This window comes from Lepisma saccharinum, chromosome 19 (genome assembly GCF_977018435.1).
Source record: "Lepisma saccharinum chromosome 19, izLepSacc3.1, whole genome shotgun sequence".
NCBI lineage: Eukaryota > Metazoa > Arthropoda > Insecta > Zygentoma > Lepismatidae > Lepisma > Lepisma saccharinum.
The window spans coordinates 65,274,319-65,289,786 of record NC_139247.1 but is presented as its reverse complement, the minus strand read 5'-3'; the positions used below and the strand labels follow the sequence as shown (position 1 = coordinate 65,289,786).

General features: G+C 38.5%; 1 protein-coding gene across 1 annotated transcript in view; it reads right to left on the bottom strand.

The window, feature by feature from the left end:
• Positions 1 to 15,468, bottom strand: part of LOC146002902 (A disintegrin and metalloproteinase with thrombospondin motifs 7-like) — a 138,339-nt gene that overhangs the window by 70,176 nt on the left and 52,695 nt on the right. Inside the window, exon 3 of the mRNA XM_083140985.1 lies at positions 5,299 to 5,479. Within this exon, the coding sequence (XP_082997111.1) occupies positions 5,299 to 5,479 (181 nt within the window). The remainder of the gene's footprint in view (positions 1 to 5,298; positions 5,480 to 15,468) is intronic.

Genomic DNA, 15,468 nt, shown 5'->3' with positions numbered 1-15,468 from the left:
CTGTAACAGGGTGGAAAAGGAATCATCACAGTTTTGTTTTATATAATTTCAAAAATACCGCATAATTAGTTGTAATTTCAAAAAAGTTTAGTCTATTTTTGAGAGGCAATTTCCATTATAAACAAGAAGGGGAGGGAATTAGAGAAACATGTCATGTATGCTAGTGACAAGCTAGATACATTTTTGAACTAGTACTGCTGGTCTAGGCAAGCGTACGAACCTCTCTTATATTTATATTTCAGAAAATTATTTCAGTGTTTCAATTAAAGATTATCAAGTCATTATTTACGTGGGGTTATTTCTTATGTAATTATTTGAATATATTAAATGAACGAAATAAATAGTATTTTTATATATTTTTAAACTGAACGTCTGGGCTATCATTCAAAGATAAAAGAAATATCCATGGTAAAGAATATGGTAGTTATTCAATGTATTTTATTCGATTGAAGCGTATTGTTAGTTTTTAAAGTGTAATGTTAACTATTTGCCTGGGGACGTAACGAAAACAAGTGACAGGTCGAGCCAAGGCAGCTTACCTCCCCAGAAGAGCAAGTACAAAAATTACGCCTTGATTGATTGGTTTATCTTACCTCGCTTTTCTGCCACTTTTGGCTAACGGCGATGAGGATGAGTGATGATATGGTGAAATTGATGAACGGACACTCGCAAAGAACACCCATACCCAGGCCGGGATCCGAACCCAGGATCGTCGTGCTGACCACTTCACCATGAGAAATATGGCACGCCATATACTTGGACCCCAACATGTTTCTTTCCACGCTTTGCTAATCATTATCCCAAAATTGGGCACAAATAAGCAACAATCCATTACCGACCACGCTTGTCACAACACGCATATTTGGTCACATATGCCATACACGTACCGTGCGCATGTCGCCATGTTCCCATGGTTAGCACTTGCCATTAACCAAGTTAGCACAACTGCGAGCTCTTTACAAAGGCTACTTAAGGTCTTCGAGTCGGAAAAAGATGACTGTGAAAACAATCAGGAAAAGGACATCGGACAGCCGAGCGTTAAAGAGGTACATGAACCGCTGTTGTAGACAAACACGGGATTGGAAAACTCTCTCTCTCTCTGTATCCCAAAGAACATCCGATATGTTTGCAGATGTTCGACGGCAATCTCGCTTTACACATACAACAAACAGATGCTCTTCAAACGCAAAATAGCGGCGGTGATGACGTTATGTTTGCGTTAGGCCGTAAAGACACTGGCGGGCCTTGCTGTAACAACGTTGTAGTGAGAAATCAGGCAGCTCCATTGCATATTCGCCGAAAATAGAACTTGCCTGGAGCGAGAAATAAGTTAAAAGTTGATTTTGGCGCGAGGTGCCGGACAAGACATGTTCAAGAATAACTTGATACTAGGGGCTGTTTCAAGCGGGTGTAGATCTGGCGGTCGTGCTGGCCATGCTCTTGTGTAGCAACGAAAGGTTTATGAAATCATACAGAAAGAACGAAGCTAAGATGTATTTATGCGTAGCAATTCAATTCGCGGGCCTCCTCGACAAGGGCGATCGCAGAGGGTGGCCGAGGGGGCAGTGCCCCCCTGATATAGCTGGAAGGACTTCATAATTTAAATTTTGGCATAATAACGTGAAAACATGGACGAGAGGTGCCGTGAAAGACTATAATTTAAGTGCCTATTAAATTATCCTATTGTTTGGGATGCTTTATGAGAATTATCTTAACTGGAGTAAATCATCGCCCTATCTTTCCCCTACTTTAAGCACTGCTACCGCCCCTCTGAGAAACATTCTGCGAGCGGCTTTGCTCCCCGATGTCGCCTTGTAATTAAGGGATCCCGTGTTCGATACCATGAGGAGGGGAGGAAGGAGCGCATAGTGGTTCGAATCAAACTTTAAACTGTATAGGCCAAGTCCCAATTGGCCTATCTGTGCATAAAGTGTACGTAAAACAAAAACTCACATTTGTAAATTCATAGACTCTTAAGTTGTACTGATACCTAAGGAAATAACTGAAAGACAGTAAAAAAATAGTTGTGTACAGTGTCACTTGTCTGGCCCACCCCCACTTGTACTTTCCCTCTCGAGACTCGGTGCACTCTGCACTAGGCTCTGATTTGTCTAGGTTTACTTTCGTTGTACTGCAATGCACGTGGGTTGCAACAAGTCAACATAAATACTATTTAACTACAAGAATGCCAAGAGACAACCAGGAGCTTTTGCGAAAATACCTTGTCCAGCAACTGTGAAATCAAAATCCACGTTGTTTTTTTTCTAAATTTTAATTAGCGTAAATTGTTTATGTACACAAGCCGTATCTGTACTTTCGTTTCTCTAATTATCAGGGCCAAAACTATTTTTTGAGGATGTAAATCTCTAATGTTTGTACCTGGATGCTTTACATTTCAATGAATTAAAAGGGCGCGAGATCCCCTGACGTGTGCATTTCTCAACATTCCAAGGTGACATGCAGTGAAGTGCGTCTACACGTAAACAACGATAGTCTACATTCTACACATAGACTATTTTATACACGTAGATGACGTAATTTATGTAAACAACATGGCGAAAGGTGATAACTTAGCAAAGGGCGCAGTGGAAGTAAAACAAAAATATACTGCGTATCAGTTGCTGATGTGTGAGGAGAACTTTTCATACTCATTCATCCAAATTCAAACAATTTCTCACTTAGGAAGAAACCTGGAAATATTCTAGTGTTTTGTGGGAAAAAGATCACTCTTGCCTCACGACTGCCATCTGTTGTAGTTTTTTGCATACTATACTTATCTTCTTCCATAGATGATCATAGAAAAGAAGAGAAATTTTGTTGGAAATAGTTTTTTTTTTCATTTCGTTAGGAACCAATATAGTTGCAAATGTCACTTTACTTTCATGAAACCCTTGAAAATTAATTTTAATGCACTTTAGATTGTCTACGTAGTCTATGTAAACTACAACCCAATGTAATCTATGCGCAGATTACATGTAGACAACGCATGTAGGCGTAAACTTATAGTCTACGGCACATCACTGGTGACAAGGCACTAGGTTGCCCGGCGCAACGTAATTACTCCAAAAGAACATCCACTAGAAACTACACTTTACCTGTAAATCAGACACCTAGGCGCTAGCTTGCCCGGCAATCCAATTTCCACGAAAATAAATTGGGAAGCAGCAGGGTGGGAATATTTTCTGTAGGGATCAATTGAAATTCCTATCGGACCACATTATTCCTATCTAAACACAAAAGCAAAAGTATATAGAAACCTCGCCCGCTGAATTATTATTATTATTATTACCAGTGCTCGAAAAATTTTCTTCAAAGCTAGACGCCGACTCTGAAAATCAGGCGCCAGGAAACTACCTACTAGCAATTGTGCATACTACAGTGTGTTTCAAAAGTCGCACAACCCAAATTTTGAAAATGTATATCATGAAAACTGTAAGAGGAATTTACACCAGGTTTTCTGCACTAAACTAATCATGTACGCTATCAATCGGTTAATAAATTTATGTTAGCATGTATCCAAATAAAAGCAATTACATTATTTTAAAAAATATTGTTAATTTGCTGAAAACATCTGAGAATTGATTTTCAACAATATATACCAACGTAGAAATTTTCAGCGAAAAATGTAGGTTCGACCAAGACTCGAACACAGGTCTCTGCCTTTGTTCTAACCATGAGCTACCGAGCCAGCCTTGTCTCGTCTGATATTTCGCTATCGCTGTTTTACCTGCGTGGAATCTTCTCTGCCAGTGCTACCGCAACGGGATCTGTTGCCTTTGCAATACAGTAGACTTCGACGTTGCCTGGTTCCTCCGAGCGTAGAAATGTTAATTATTGAATATCAGGCACACACAGGAAATGTACTACGTAGAAATTTTCTACGCTGGGAGGAACCAGGCAATGTCGAAGTCTACTGTGTTTCAAAGGCAGGCAACAGATCCCGTTGCGGTGGCACAGGCAGAGACGATTCGACACAGGTAAAACAGCGACAGCGAGAAATCAGGCGAGGCCAGGCTGGCTCGGTAGCTCAGTGGTTAGAGAAATCGTACGGTATGCCAGAGACCCAGGTTCGAGTCCTGGTCGAGCCTGCATTTTTGGCTGAAAATTTCTACGTAGTACATCTTCTGTGTGTGCCTAATCTTCAATAATAACACCAACTCTTAACAATTTGTGAGATCATTTGTTGGTGTTTGACTAGTCGTAAAACAGTTGGTTTGTGAGGTACAGCAGAAGCAGGGGATTTTTCTTGGAAAACCTCTTGCACATGAGTGTAAGAATGAGTAGTAAAACACTCTTCAGCAATGCACACGCGCTGCTCCAAAGAATACGCCATGCTGAATCAATTAAAGAAAAAACAGGCACAGTAGCGACGAAAGTGAGCGAAAAGAATTCAGTGTAACCAGAGGCAGACTAGGATTCTCTCAAGAGTTCAATTTCGGCACAAATATGGCACTTTTTCACTCAACCCATAAAATCGCCAATAAAAAATCCATCAAATGTTGCGCGTGACCAATATTGGTCGCAAGTGACAGACTGACATGACATCAGTCATCAAACATCTGATTATGAAACTTCGATAATTTCATACGTATTTTTCTAATTCAAAAGTGCATTTCTGGAAAAATTTTAACGCTGCTTTCTGCCAGTTATTAATTTATCTAAATTTCTGTATGGAGAAAACTGATAATTTTAAGCATTGAAAGATATCTCAATGGATGAGACTTTATAATGCAGAAAACCAGGTGTCAATATCTCTTACGGTCTTCATGATATACATTTTCAAAGTTTGGGTTGTGCAACTTTTGAAACACTCTGTATAAGAAGCTGAGCATCACGGTATTCAAAACATCGCTAAATCATTCGAGAAAACAGGAAAAAATACCATTTGCTAACTTACGCTCTACTGCAATTTGAACTTAGAATCATCAAAATTTCGTACATATTACAGCATAAGATCACAGTCGCCAGGCTGAAATTTTTAGTCACCATGGCGACCTGGCGACCGGGATTTTTCGAGCCCTGATAATTACCGATAAAAACGATCCACCGATATGCATATATCGACCAATATAGACACCGCCTAATCTGTACTATTTGTTGATTGATTTGCTTTATTTTACTTCGCCTTTTGTGCCTAAAGCGTTGTGCTAACCACTCCGCCACGGGACCGGCTGTTCTATTTGTATTCATAAATAGTGAAAAGCAAAAGACATGCAAGGTTATGAAATCGGAGAAACTATATCACTAAATACCATATTACGAAGGAAACAGAATTTCTAAAATACACAATCACCAAACCTCTCGTTCCACAGTTCTTCTCGTGCTTTTTCCGTCTCTTCTTTTTCCTGCTTTTCCTGTTCTTCTTAAGGACAGCGGAGCGTTTGTAAAGGATGTGGGGTTTCTCATCTGTCCCGTTGTCTAAGTGATTGTTCAGAGGCTCCAGCCAGTATTCTCCTTCTTCCGTCCGTATGAGTCCCACCTGGAAAAGCCAACATAAATTATTATTATTAATTACAGATGATATTAGAAGAATCTCTAACCAGTTGCTCACATGTACCTTTTGCCACACCTAGTGAATTAGCAACTTAACCAAACTTAATGAAATGCATGGTTCATTATTATTATTTTTGTTCGTTGTATTGTACTGAATTATGATATAAGATAAAATAAAAATGAAAGAAATACGGGAAATCGTAAAATTATGCGGATATCACGTCCTTCTTAATTTAAAAATCTCCAGGGCCCTAAGTGCACACTCCTGAACGTATGGGGGTTAAAGTTGGGCTACTTCGGGGATTCCCCCATTTATTAACATTAATATTAATAATAATAATCATCATAATAACAATCATAATAATAATAAAACGTCTTTATTAGAGCAGATTTGTTTCAGCCTCAAGGTCCGTTCTTACAACAAACCTTTGTCTATGAAATTAACCCTAATACCGTATCAATCCATAGTATTATTCTTTATTTTATTTTAACTTTCTCCAGAAGCTTCAATTCACCAAGGTTCAAATCACTTGTTTACTCTAACTGCACACTCCTCTCAGGTATTTGAATTATGCACAGTCGAGTGTTAAGCAGACTTCCACTTCCTGGTATATTGAGGCTACAAGGTTTACAACTGGTAAACAAGTAGTAAGCTATTTACAATAATAGGAAGGTAAAAACTCACGTATCAGCGTATAGGAAGTCTCCTCTGACTGGGGTTTAGAGGAGCGGACAGACTGGCAGGGGACCCACTTTTCGATTTGATTAGAGACAGGGAAGAGCACTTTGGGGAGGAGAGAACGAAAGGAGTCTGCCTGACTTAAGTGAACTACCAACCAAGCCTGGAGAAAGGACAGCTTTATTTTACTCTTCGATATTAACTTCATCATCATTCTTCTAAGTCTAGACCAGTGGTCTCCAACTTCAAAAGGTCTGAGGGCCAAAATTATATCCAGCAGTTAATAGGCGGGCCGCATTTTTTTTTTGGGGGGGGGGGGATTAAAAATTACAAAAATTGTAAGTGTTGAACTGAAAATGTAGTACTTTCGCATGACCTAAATTTCTAAAATGAGGCAATAAAACAATGGAACTACAAATCAAAATTGTATAATTACAATTTATTTCACAAAAATCCAATACTTATTGATGAATTGAAAGAAATTAAAGACACACCATACAAATAAAAATCCTTCATAGTAAGTGTTCAATGTGAAAATTGAGCCCGATCTGCTTCTTTTATTAAAGTTGTATTTGAATTTCTGTATTTGAATTTCTGTATTTGAAAGTCTCAGAAGGTGAAGCAGTGAAGAATCTGCCAGTCTGCTTCTGTACCGGTTCTTGATGAACTTCATTGAAGAAAAAACACTTTCACACGTGTATGTGCTGCCGAAAATCGATGTCATTCTTTGCCCAAAACTACGAAGGTTTGGAAAGCGTTCTTTTGAAAGGTATTTGAAAAGCTCTGGCCCCTTTTCTTGCCTAGTTTGAAGGAACACATCGCCTTGCAAATCACGCAATTCAAGTTGGAGAGAAGCTATTTTAATTTTCAATCTTACGCTTTTTGGAGATATTGCTCATTTCGATATTTGCACAAACTTTAACAATCAGTCACAGTACAATCCGAGTTGGAACACTGGAAATCTCTTCGTACTTCGTGCGTAGTAAAACAGATCTCTATAGCGCCTCTCTGCAGTTTGTTTCTAAACACAAAGAGTGAAACCTTCGCGGAAGCGGCAGAGTTCATTCCACATAGCGAAGGGATGGAATGCATGGTGTGAAGAGAAAGTTACGTCACTTTAGATTCTTCTGATTATCATTATTGACTGCAAAATCAATTCTACCTGTGATATTGTCTTTCTTCACAGAGCATCCGTTCCTTCAGTAAAAAAGAACGTATTTTAATAAAAATACATAAAATTAATGTATTTTGCAAACTGGCTTTGCGGGCCGCAGAAAAGGGCAACGGGGCCGCCAGCTGGAAACCCCTGGTCTAGACAGGTATTTATCCTAATCCTTACCACGTATGATTCGGGTTCAAGGTTCTAAAATCCAACGATAGTTCTAGTTGTTTAAGGTATTTTATTTCAGTTGTGCCTTTTGCTGCCAAGCATTTAACTTGTCGTTATGACAAGTACTCTCATCATTAATGAGGATGAATGATGACTAACTACATCACCCATTGGGAATGGCTGGTTCGATCCCATCATTCATTAGAATGATACAATGAAAAGATGGAAAAAAAAAGAGCAGATGCATTGAAAAATATGAGAAGGATTACATGTAAGCTTAATGGATATTAAATATAAAAAGAAAAATATATAAATTGAAAAATGACGTTTACATAGCCTATAAACTATTTAACGTAGGTGTATAATATTCGTTGCTTGCGTCTTTAAGTACATACGTATATGTATCGTAGAGTCAGCTGGTAAAATGAAAAATGTAAAAATATAATTAATAATAATGACCTTAAATAAAATAATGAAGTCTAGTTTATAAATAACTACACAGTTGCTAGTTGTTACAATGGATTAAAAGTTGCTCGTGATTAAGTGGTGCTTCCTTGCCTTGCTAGTAGACAATGTTTAAGTTTTCTTTTAAATATTAATAGTTTAAGGCATTGGTCCCCAAAGTGGGCGCCGTGAAATGTTCCAATATTTTCACTGAAATAACATTTTAGTCTACAGATGTTGTTTCTTTTAATCGAACCATCGCATTAATTAAAATATGTGCTTATTTAGTACTTTTTACATATAAAAGATTTCCGAATTTGAATGCCGCAGTCGTCACCTTGTAATCAAGGGGTCCCGTGTTCGATACCCGGTGGAGGCACATAGAGGTTCTGATCCGACTTTAAACTGTAAGCCCACTTCCGAGTAGCCTTACTGTGCATAAAGTGGACTTAAAACAACAACTGAATCAATCAATCAATATGTGTACATTTATTAACTTAAGGCAAACAACCTAACCACACTAATTGAGCGTTGCAAGTGTTAATTAAATAGGCCTACATTCTGACCAGGGCGCCACGGAAAGGTCTTGAAACACTAAGGTCGCAGTGAAACGAAGACGTTTGGGAACCTCTGGTTTAAGAGCTTTGGATTGATGTTAGAGAGGTTGGAAGGAAATTCAATTTTTTCTTACCCCTTCCCACACTCACACATAGATATACAAGGGCTGATTTTTTAGTAGTGGCAACTATGCTATAGCCAGGGCCTGATTAAGGCGGGTGCTATTGATGCTGCACCATTAGGCCCATTCCTGAAATAGGCCCAGATGAAAACAGGCGAAAATTTTCCGAAAGCTGAACAGTTTCCTTTTGCTATATTAACCTGAAAATAAATCTTAGAATGAAATTTGGAGCCCCAATTTCGAACGCCTAGACACAGCTTTACTTATTATACAGTTACCATTATTTTTTGCGCTGTGACGTAACTATAACGTCGTTCAGTGGCGGCGATTAGGTCCCAAAACTAGGGGGGCAAGGACAGTATATTTCCCTTTGTAGATAAGATTTAGCATAGTGCGGTGGTAAAATTTGCCAAAATTGTGGGGGCAACTGCCCCCTCACCCGCCTAATCGCCGCCACTGCGTCGTTGTGTTTATTGTTCACCAAAGATTTCAAGCATCAGGCCCAATTTCGTCTTAATCCGGCCCTGGGCCTATAGCGACGCCGTGCAATGGAGCCAGGCAATGTCGTTTACACCAAAGATTAGTTACATGCGTACCCTCCCTCAGAGCAAATGAAATCACTCTTCCCACTCCATGCACGTGCGCAGTGATATCAAGAACAGAGCGGTCGCGGAGTGCAGTCACGATGTTTAGGAAGCAGGAGCAGCAGAGCTGGTTTAAAAATTGAATGTGCCAGAGGTCACACAGCACGACAGTGTCATAAACAGTGCAAAACAAGCGCTCTGAGAAGAAAACGGCGACATTTTATGCATAACCCACCCATAATTCTGCATGACAATGCTCGGGCGCATACAGAAGGATCTGATTTGTCCCACCCCGCATACTCTCCAGATTTAAGTCCCTCCGACTTCGACCTAATCCCTAAGATGAAGGAACCACTTCGTGGGAATCGCTTCCGAACAGTTCGAGACATTCTTCTGGCAGTAGATCGTTGTCTTCACCCAACCAACAGAAATAGGCAGTGCCAACGGCTTCCACATCGCTGGCAACACGTTGTACGCAACGCTGGGGACTACATCGAAGGCCTGTGAAACTTAGAACCCTGTATGTATGCTATGAGTCTAGAAAATAAATAGTTGCCACTACTAAAATAAATCAGTCCTTGAATGTATAGTATTCTTTTTTTCTACTTTGTTTACTTTACATACATTCTACGTATCATTGAGCTAAGTTTTAGAAAATAATACAAAGATACGTATGTTTATCCTTAAAGTGCCAGATGTCAGTTTGTGAAATTGGTGATAAAATGATGAAGGGACAATCACATACATTTATTGACGACACAACATGGGCCTCCAGTCGCCTGAGCCTCGCTAGTCTGCAAAATTCAATCCAGGGTGTAACGTCCCTCTAGTGCACTTCTTAAAATAAATTTATACCACGGCTACAGATATCTTAATCTCAGGGGATAGGTTCTTTATTCGAGAATTCCAAATAAGAAAGTGTTTTATAGCCAAGAGGATACAGTTAAATGCGGATCTATATTCTGAAAAACTATACACAATACAGAGAAAATATATAGCTAAGCTTCTATATACATGAAAATATATGCTGGTTCCAAATTTACGTCGGTTATATTCTTCTTGAAAGGAAATCTTCTTCTTCTTTCTTCTCGTAATTTCTGGAAAAGGCTTCTTCTTCCTTCCTATCTTTGATTTGGGAAAAGGCTTCTTCTTCTTTTCTTCCTTCTATTTTGGGAAAAGGCTTCTTCTTCTTTTCCTTCTTCTAATTTATTTCTTCCCTTTTAAATAGTAATCTTATTTATTACATATATGCGCTCGCTTTCCCCGTTTCTTTGGCAAACGACACAAGCTATACTTATAGAAAGAGTAGGGTGGACTAAACTGACAGTAGCGCCACCTCCTATGTAACGACCAAAAGTGGAATAGCCCAGGATCACTAGGATCAAAAAGGAGAGAGATACATTTCTGAATTCATTTGCTCACTTATTAACTTTCATAATTGTTTCATATACGAGCATATTCTTATTTATCTTAATTTGCTATATACAACATTTTATTCACTCCTTCTATAATTTTTATACTCTTCCTTTATGTATTTTGCATTACTATAATCGTTCTTCTCCGCTCCTATTTTCTACAGTGAACTCTGCTTTTCTTTATATGGCGTGCTGCCATCTATCATCGCTTTCGGGAAACAGTTCTTCCTTGCATTTTTCATTCTGTCGTCGGAACTGGCACGTGACAAGGGTATACTACGTGGAAGAGAGGTTGGTATCTTGGTGTCTTTAGAAAGGATGAATAAATGAATACTTTCCTATTCAAAAGAAAGTAACAAAATAATGCAAAAAAAAAGTCACTGTTAAAAGCCTAACCTTTCAAACTTAAGCAGGTCATGAGAATTCCAATAAAAAAAAAAACTACTTCCGTCCCATGTAGTAATTAGGAGACTGCAGGAAAGTGTACTTAAAATAGAGGATTCCGCGGATTTACAACACTTTTTTTTTATTGGCAGTTTCCTCCAAACCGTTAGAAGTTGCACGTCCCACAAATCGGAAAAAACACCCAAAACGATCTCTAAACGCACGACGTCCATTTTGATGACGTCAGTCACGTGTGGAAAAGTTCCAAGGGAAAAAAATATTGAAGAGTTTTATCTGGGGAAATCTATCCGAAGCGCCATGCAAACAAGGTCATAGACCTGTGCAGTCGAAGACCGCACACGAAGAAATACCTATGCAAGAAACAGGGGCCCCTTTGGTTACCAGACAAGATAATTAGCGCAGATTACCTTCAAGCTAGATTTCTGTTGAGTTTCAAAGAACGATAAAACTTCTTACCGCCCCTTTTCCTCAACAAAGGCATCCGTTCTTAGCAGGTACTTTGAGTTTTTGCGATCTAATCTTTATTTATGTTAATTGCCTATTGAAACAAACGAACTGCGCGTCACTTCCGGTTCTTGCAGAGCAACCTAATTGCTAATTGGCGGATTGTTTGAGTGCTTCCCTTTCACTGTACAATTACAATATCGTTGTAAACAAGGAAATAAATCTTCCAATCCCGTTCCTCTCTTAAAGGGAATTGATGGTTATTTCGAATATCTTCCCCTTGCTCTCGACAGTAAGTGCAATTCAATTGAATCAAAGCTCAACATTCATAATTCCACCTACCCAGAAAATGGCTTTAAAAGTAACCTATAAATTATTTATAATATTTGTATTCAAATATAAAACTAGAATAAATTGTTCACAAATAAGATTCTTGCGATATTTTAGTGGAATAACCATTCGAGACAAAATTAGAAGTCAAGATATCCGAGGTGGAAGATATTTAAAATTATCAGCTAAAGTGTAACCAACATGTTCTGAGGATGTCAGATAGCTGTTTGCCTCGAAAAATATTAAATTACATGCCATAAGGAAAAATAAATTTAGGAAACCATATTGCCGATTAAATTATCAATATTTGTAATCGCAGAACGGAATTGGTTACGCAGACCTGTAAGAAAATTGATTGATTGGTTTTATTTTACTTCGCATTTCTGCCACTTTTGGCCAATAGCGACGTTGAGGATGAGGGATGATATGATGAAATTGATGAAGGGACACTCACAAAGAACACCTAAGGCCAGACCGGAATTCCAATCCGGAACCCTTGTTAGATTTAGTGTCTCTCGCAATAATTATTGAAATATTTATCATTATGTAATTTCAATTTAATTTTATATTTTTTTTAAAAAAAAGGCTTGTTCTTTCCAGAAAAAATCCAAAAACTTATTTGTCTCATTTACCATAAGGAATAATGGAGTGTCCAATATTTCATTATTTTCCTCTGTATGTACGTTTCCTATTTTGGATGACTATAACCAAAACTGGTAAACTCTCACTGAGAACCAAGAACAAACCAAATCTGAAGTTATTTATATCTGACAACACGAACATTAATTATATATATATATACACGCATGCATGCTGTAAAGGCGTTTGTGGAGTTTAAAATACATGTTTAGCTAGAGTACTGAGCAAAGTGCAAATATATTTGATTTTTTCTCCAAAGCTGCAAGTACTGACTGCCTAAAAACTTAATTTTACCCTACAATAACTGGTTCTTCGAATAATTAAATCAAAAAGGCGTATATGGGCAGGCCATGTGACGCGAATGGAAGAAGAAAGAAGAGTTTACGGGATTCCTGTTGGGAACCCTGGTGGTAAGAGACCTGTAGGAAGGCCAAGACGAAAATTGAGGGATAACGTTGAGATGGACATAAAGGAAATCGGGAAGGATGGAAAAGATTGGATTGATCTTGCCCAGGATAGGGACAGATGGAAGGCTTGAGTTGCTGCAGCCATAAACCTTCGGGTTTAAGAAGGCTAGAGAGTTAGTTAGTTAGTAATAACTGGTTCTTCAGCGAGTCCCTTAATTGATCTGATACCCTTAAATGAGTTTATCAAGAAGACAATGAATTTTCTAAGTTTTTTTTCAAGTACACCAAAAGGTTGGGTGGGTGTAGTGAAAAAGACAGAATACATTATTTTTCCTAACGTTATCTCCCTTCCACCTTTGCCTTTGTTGTTTTCTTATCTCACTGTCATTTCTTTTTGTTCCCTAAGTATTGTAAGCAAGTGTCAGCGTCACAATAGGCCACCACACCCCCGCGTGTTCAATATCTCCAAGGGTGAGAACATTACAGGAAGAAATACCCATAAGACAACTCCTTAACGCAGTCCAAAAAGTAGACGCGCCCCATGTCTTTGCAGACGTATTGTTACCTAAAATTGCTGCTCCAATCTGTGCATGGATCGACGAACAATAGCAGTAGACATACATAAAATGCAAGTACAGAGTATCTATAAAATAACTCCTGGGTTTTGAAGGAAAATATTTTAATAAAAACTGAAACTCAGGAAAAAAGTAAATACATATTTTTGAAGGTAATGTCATCAAGTTTTGTTTACAATTGAGTAAATTCCAATGTGTGCCCCGTTTTTAGCACGGCACACATCCAAACGATAATCAACTTCATGCCACGTCCTGGCCAGCATGCCTGGGAGCGATGGTTGCCACAGATGCGATAATTCTTTGCCTTAGATGGTTGACATCTTGAATTTTCTCCGCATAAACCATGTTCATCTCATGTCCCCATAGGAAAAAGTCTAAGGGAGTAAGGTCCGGACTTCTTGCAGGCCATGGAATAGGCCCTCTCCTTCCAATCCACACTTCCAGTTTCAATAAACGCCTTAAGCCATTGACGAATGGTTTTGTCCCAAGGCTAAACACCACCATACTCGCGTCTAAAGTTCCGCTGTACAGTAATAACAGATCTAGTTTCTACAAGCTATATCACACTCTGCGCCTTCTGTTGTGGCGTCGTCGTTGCACTGTACTGCACCGACTGTGTTCGACTCGGCTCGGCCACTTCAAGGTCAACGCTGCGCAGCCTTGCCAACCTTTGTTGGAATAAACTCCAAAAGGCGTGAATAAAACTTGATGAGCTACTGATTTCAAGGTAATTAACTAACCTGAGTTATCTAATACCGTTTGCGGGCTATCATTGTTTAAAATCCTGGAGTTCATTTATAGATACCCTGTATTATGGAAATATCAAATGGGATATTGTGCTATGTTGGGAAGATCTGAACTGCATTTCCTCGGGAAATTTTCTATTTTGTCAATTACAATCTATACATTTAAAAAAATGAACGCATGTGACTGAAGTTGCAAGGTAAGGTGCCAAAGGTTTGGCGGGTGAAGATTACGTCAGTAGGTTAGGCAGAGAACGATTATTTTCGAAACCTGGGGTTTGTGTTCGATAAACTCTTAAGTTGGGTGGCACAAGTAGAATTTGTTGTGCAAAATTGTAATCGGAAACGTAAATCTTTGGAGGCTGCTAACACGTCTACTTAACCCATTTTATTCTCCTATATCTCTGAATGTTCTGAAATTGTAGACTAAGAGCGTGTTACATCCCCCGAAGTTTTCAATCACCTATCATTAGGGACGTGAAGTTTTCGTTTTAATTTTCCATAAATTTCGATGTTATTTTTTACTACAAATCGCTGTTATTTTTCGCGGTTTAGGGTAAAATTCGTTGTTATTTTTATATGCATTTTTACTGTTCCTTCTATGCTTAAGATTTTCACATTGTTTTAGTTCTTTAATGTTGAGACAAAATTTAGTTTTAACGACAAAAAATATAGCCTACCTTTGTGTGAGAAATTACCAAATTTCTCCCATTTGGAAAAACTATTTCATCTTATCACCATCAACCACTAAGTAAGAAATGTTTATTGAATGATAACATCCAAATCCTTGAACACTAGCATAAGAATGCCCAAAAACCCTCTGCGACCCCAAAATACCGTTTTGTGTAGTCGAAATACAACAGGTGCTTCTACCTGATTTTTTCCCCCGTTCCTATGAAATTTCACTTCTGGGAAGATGCCCCCCGAACGAATTCTAATTCAGGACGAGGTTAAACACTTTCAGTCATGTCTGCATCAAAACTGCAATAAATGAAGCGTAATAATCTATTTTGAATCGAACTTTCACCAGCAAGACTAGAAATGACAGATCTAATATCGCCTCAGGTAGTTCTTTTTGAACAGAAGAAATGTTATTCCTAGTTTATATTGCAATCTCGCAGCGGTTTTCGTGTTAAAGTGTAAAATTCAGCGTTATTCTGAAAAAATTGCATAATTCGCGTTATTTCGCGATTTCGAAACACCGAAAACGTGCCTACTTTACCTACCCAAATATATTTAAAACACTTTATTTTGCTTTCCTCAACTTTTCGGTGTTATCGTTAAAACGAAAACTTCACGTC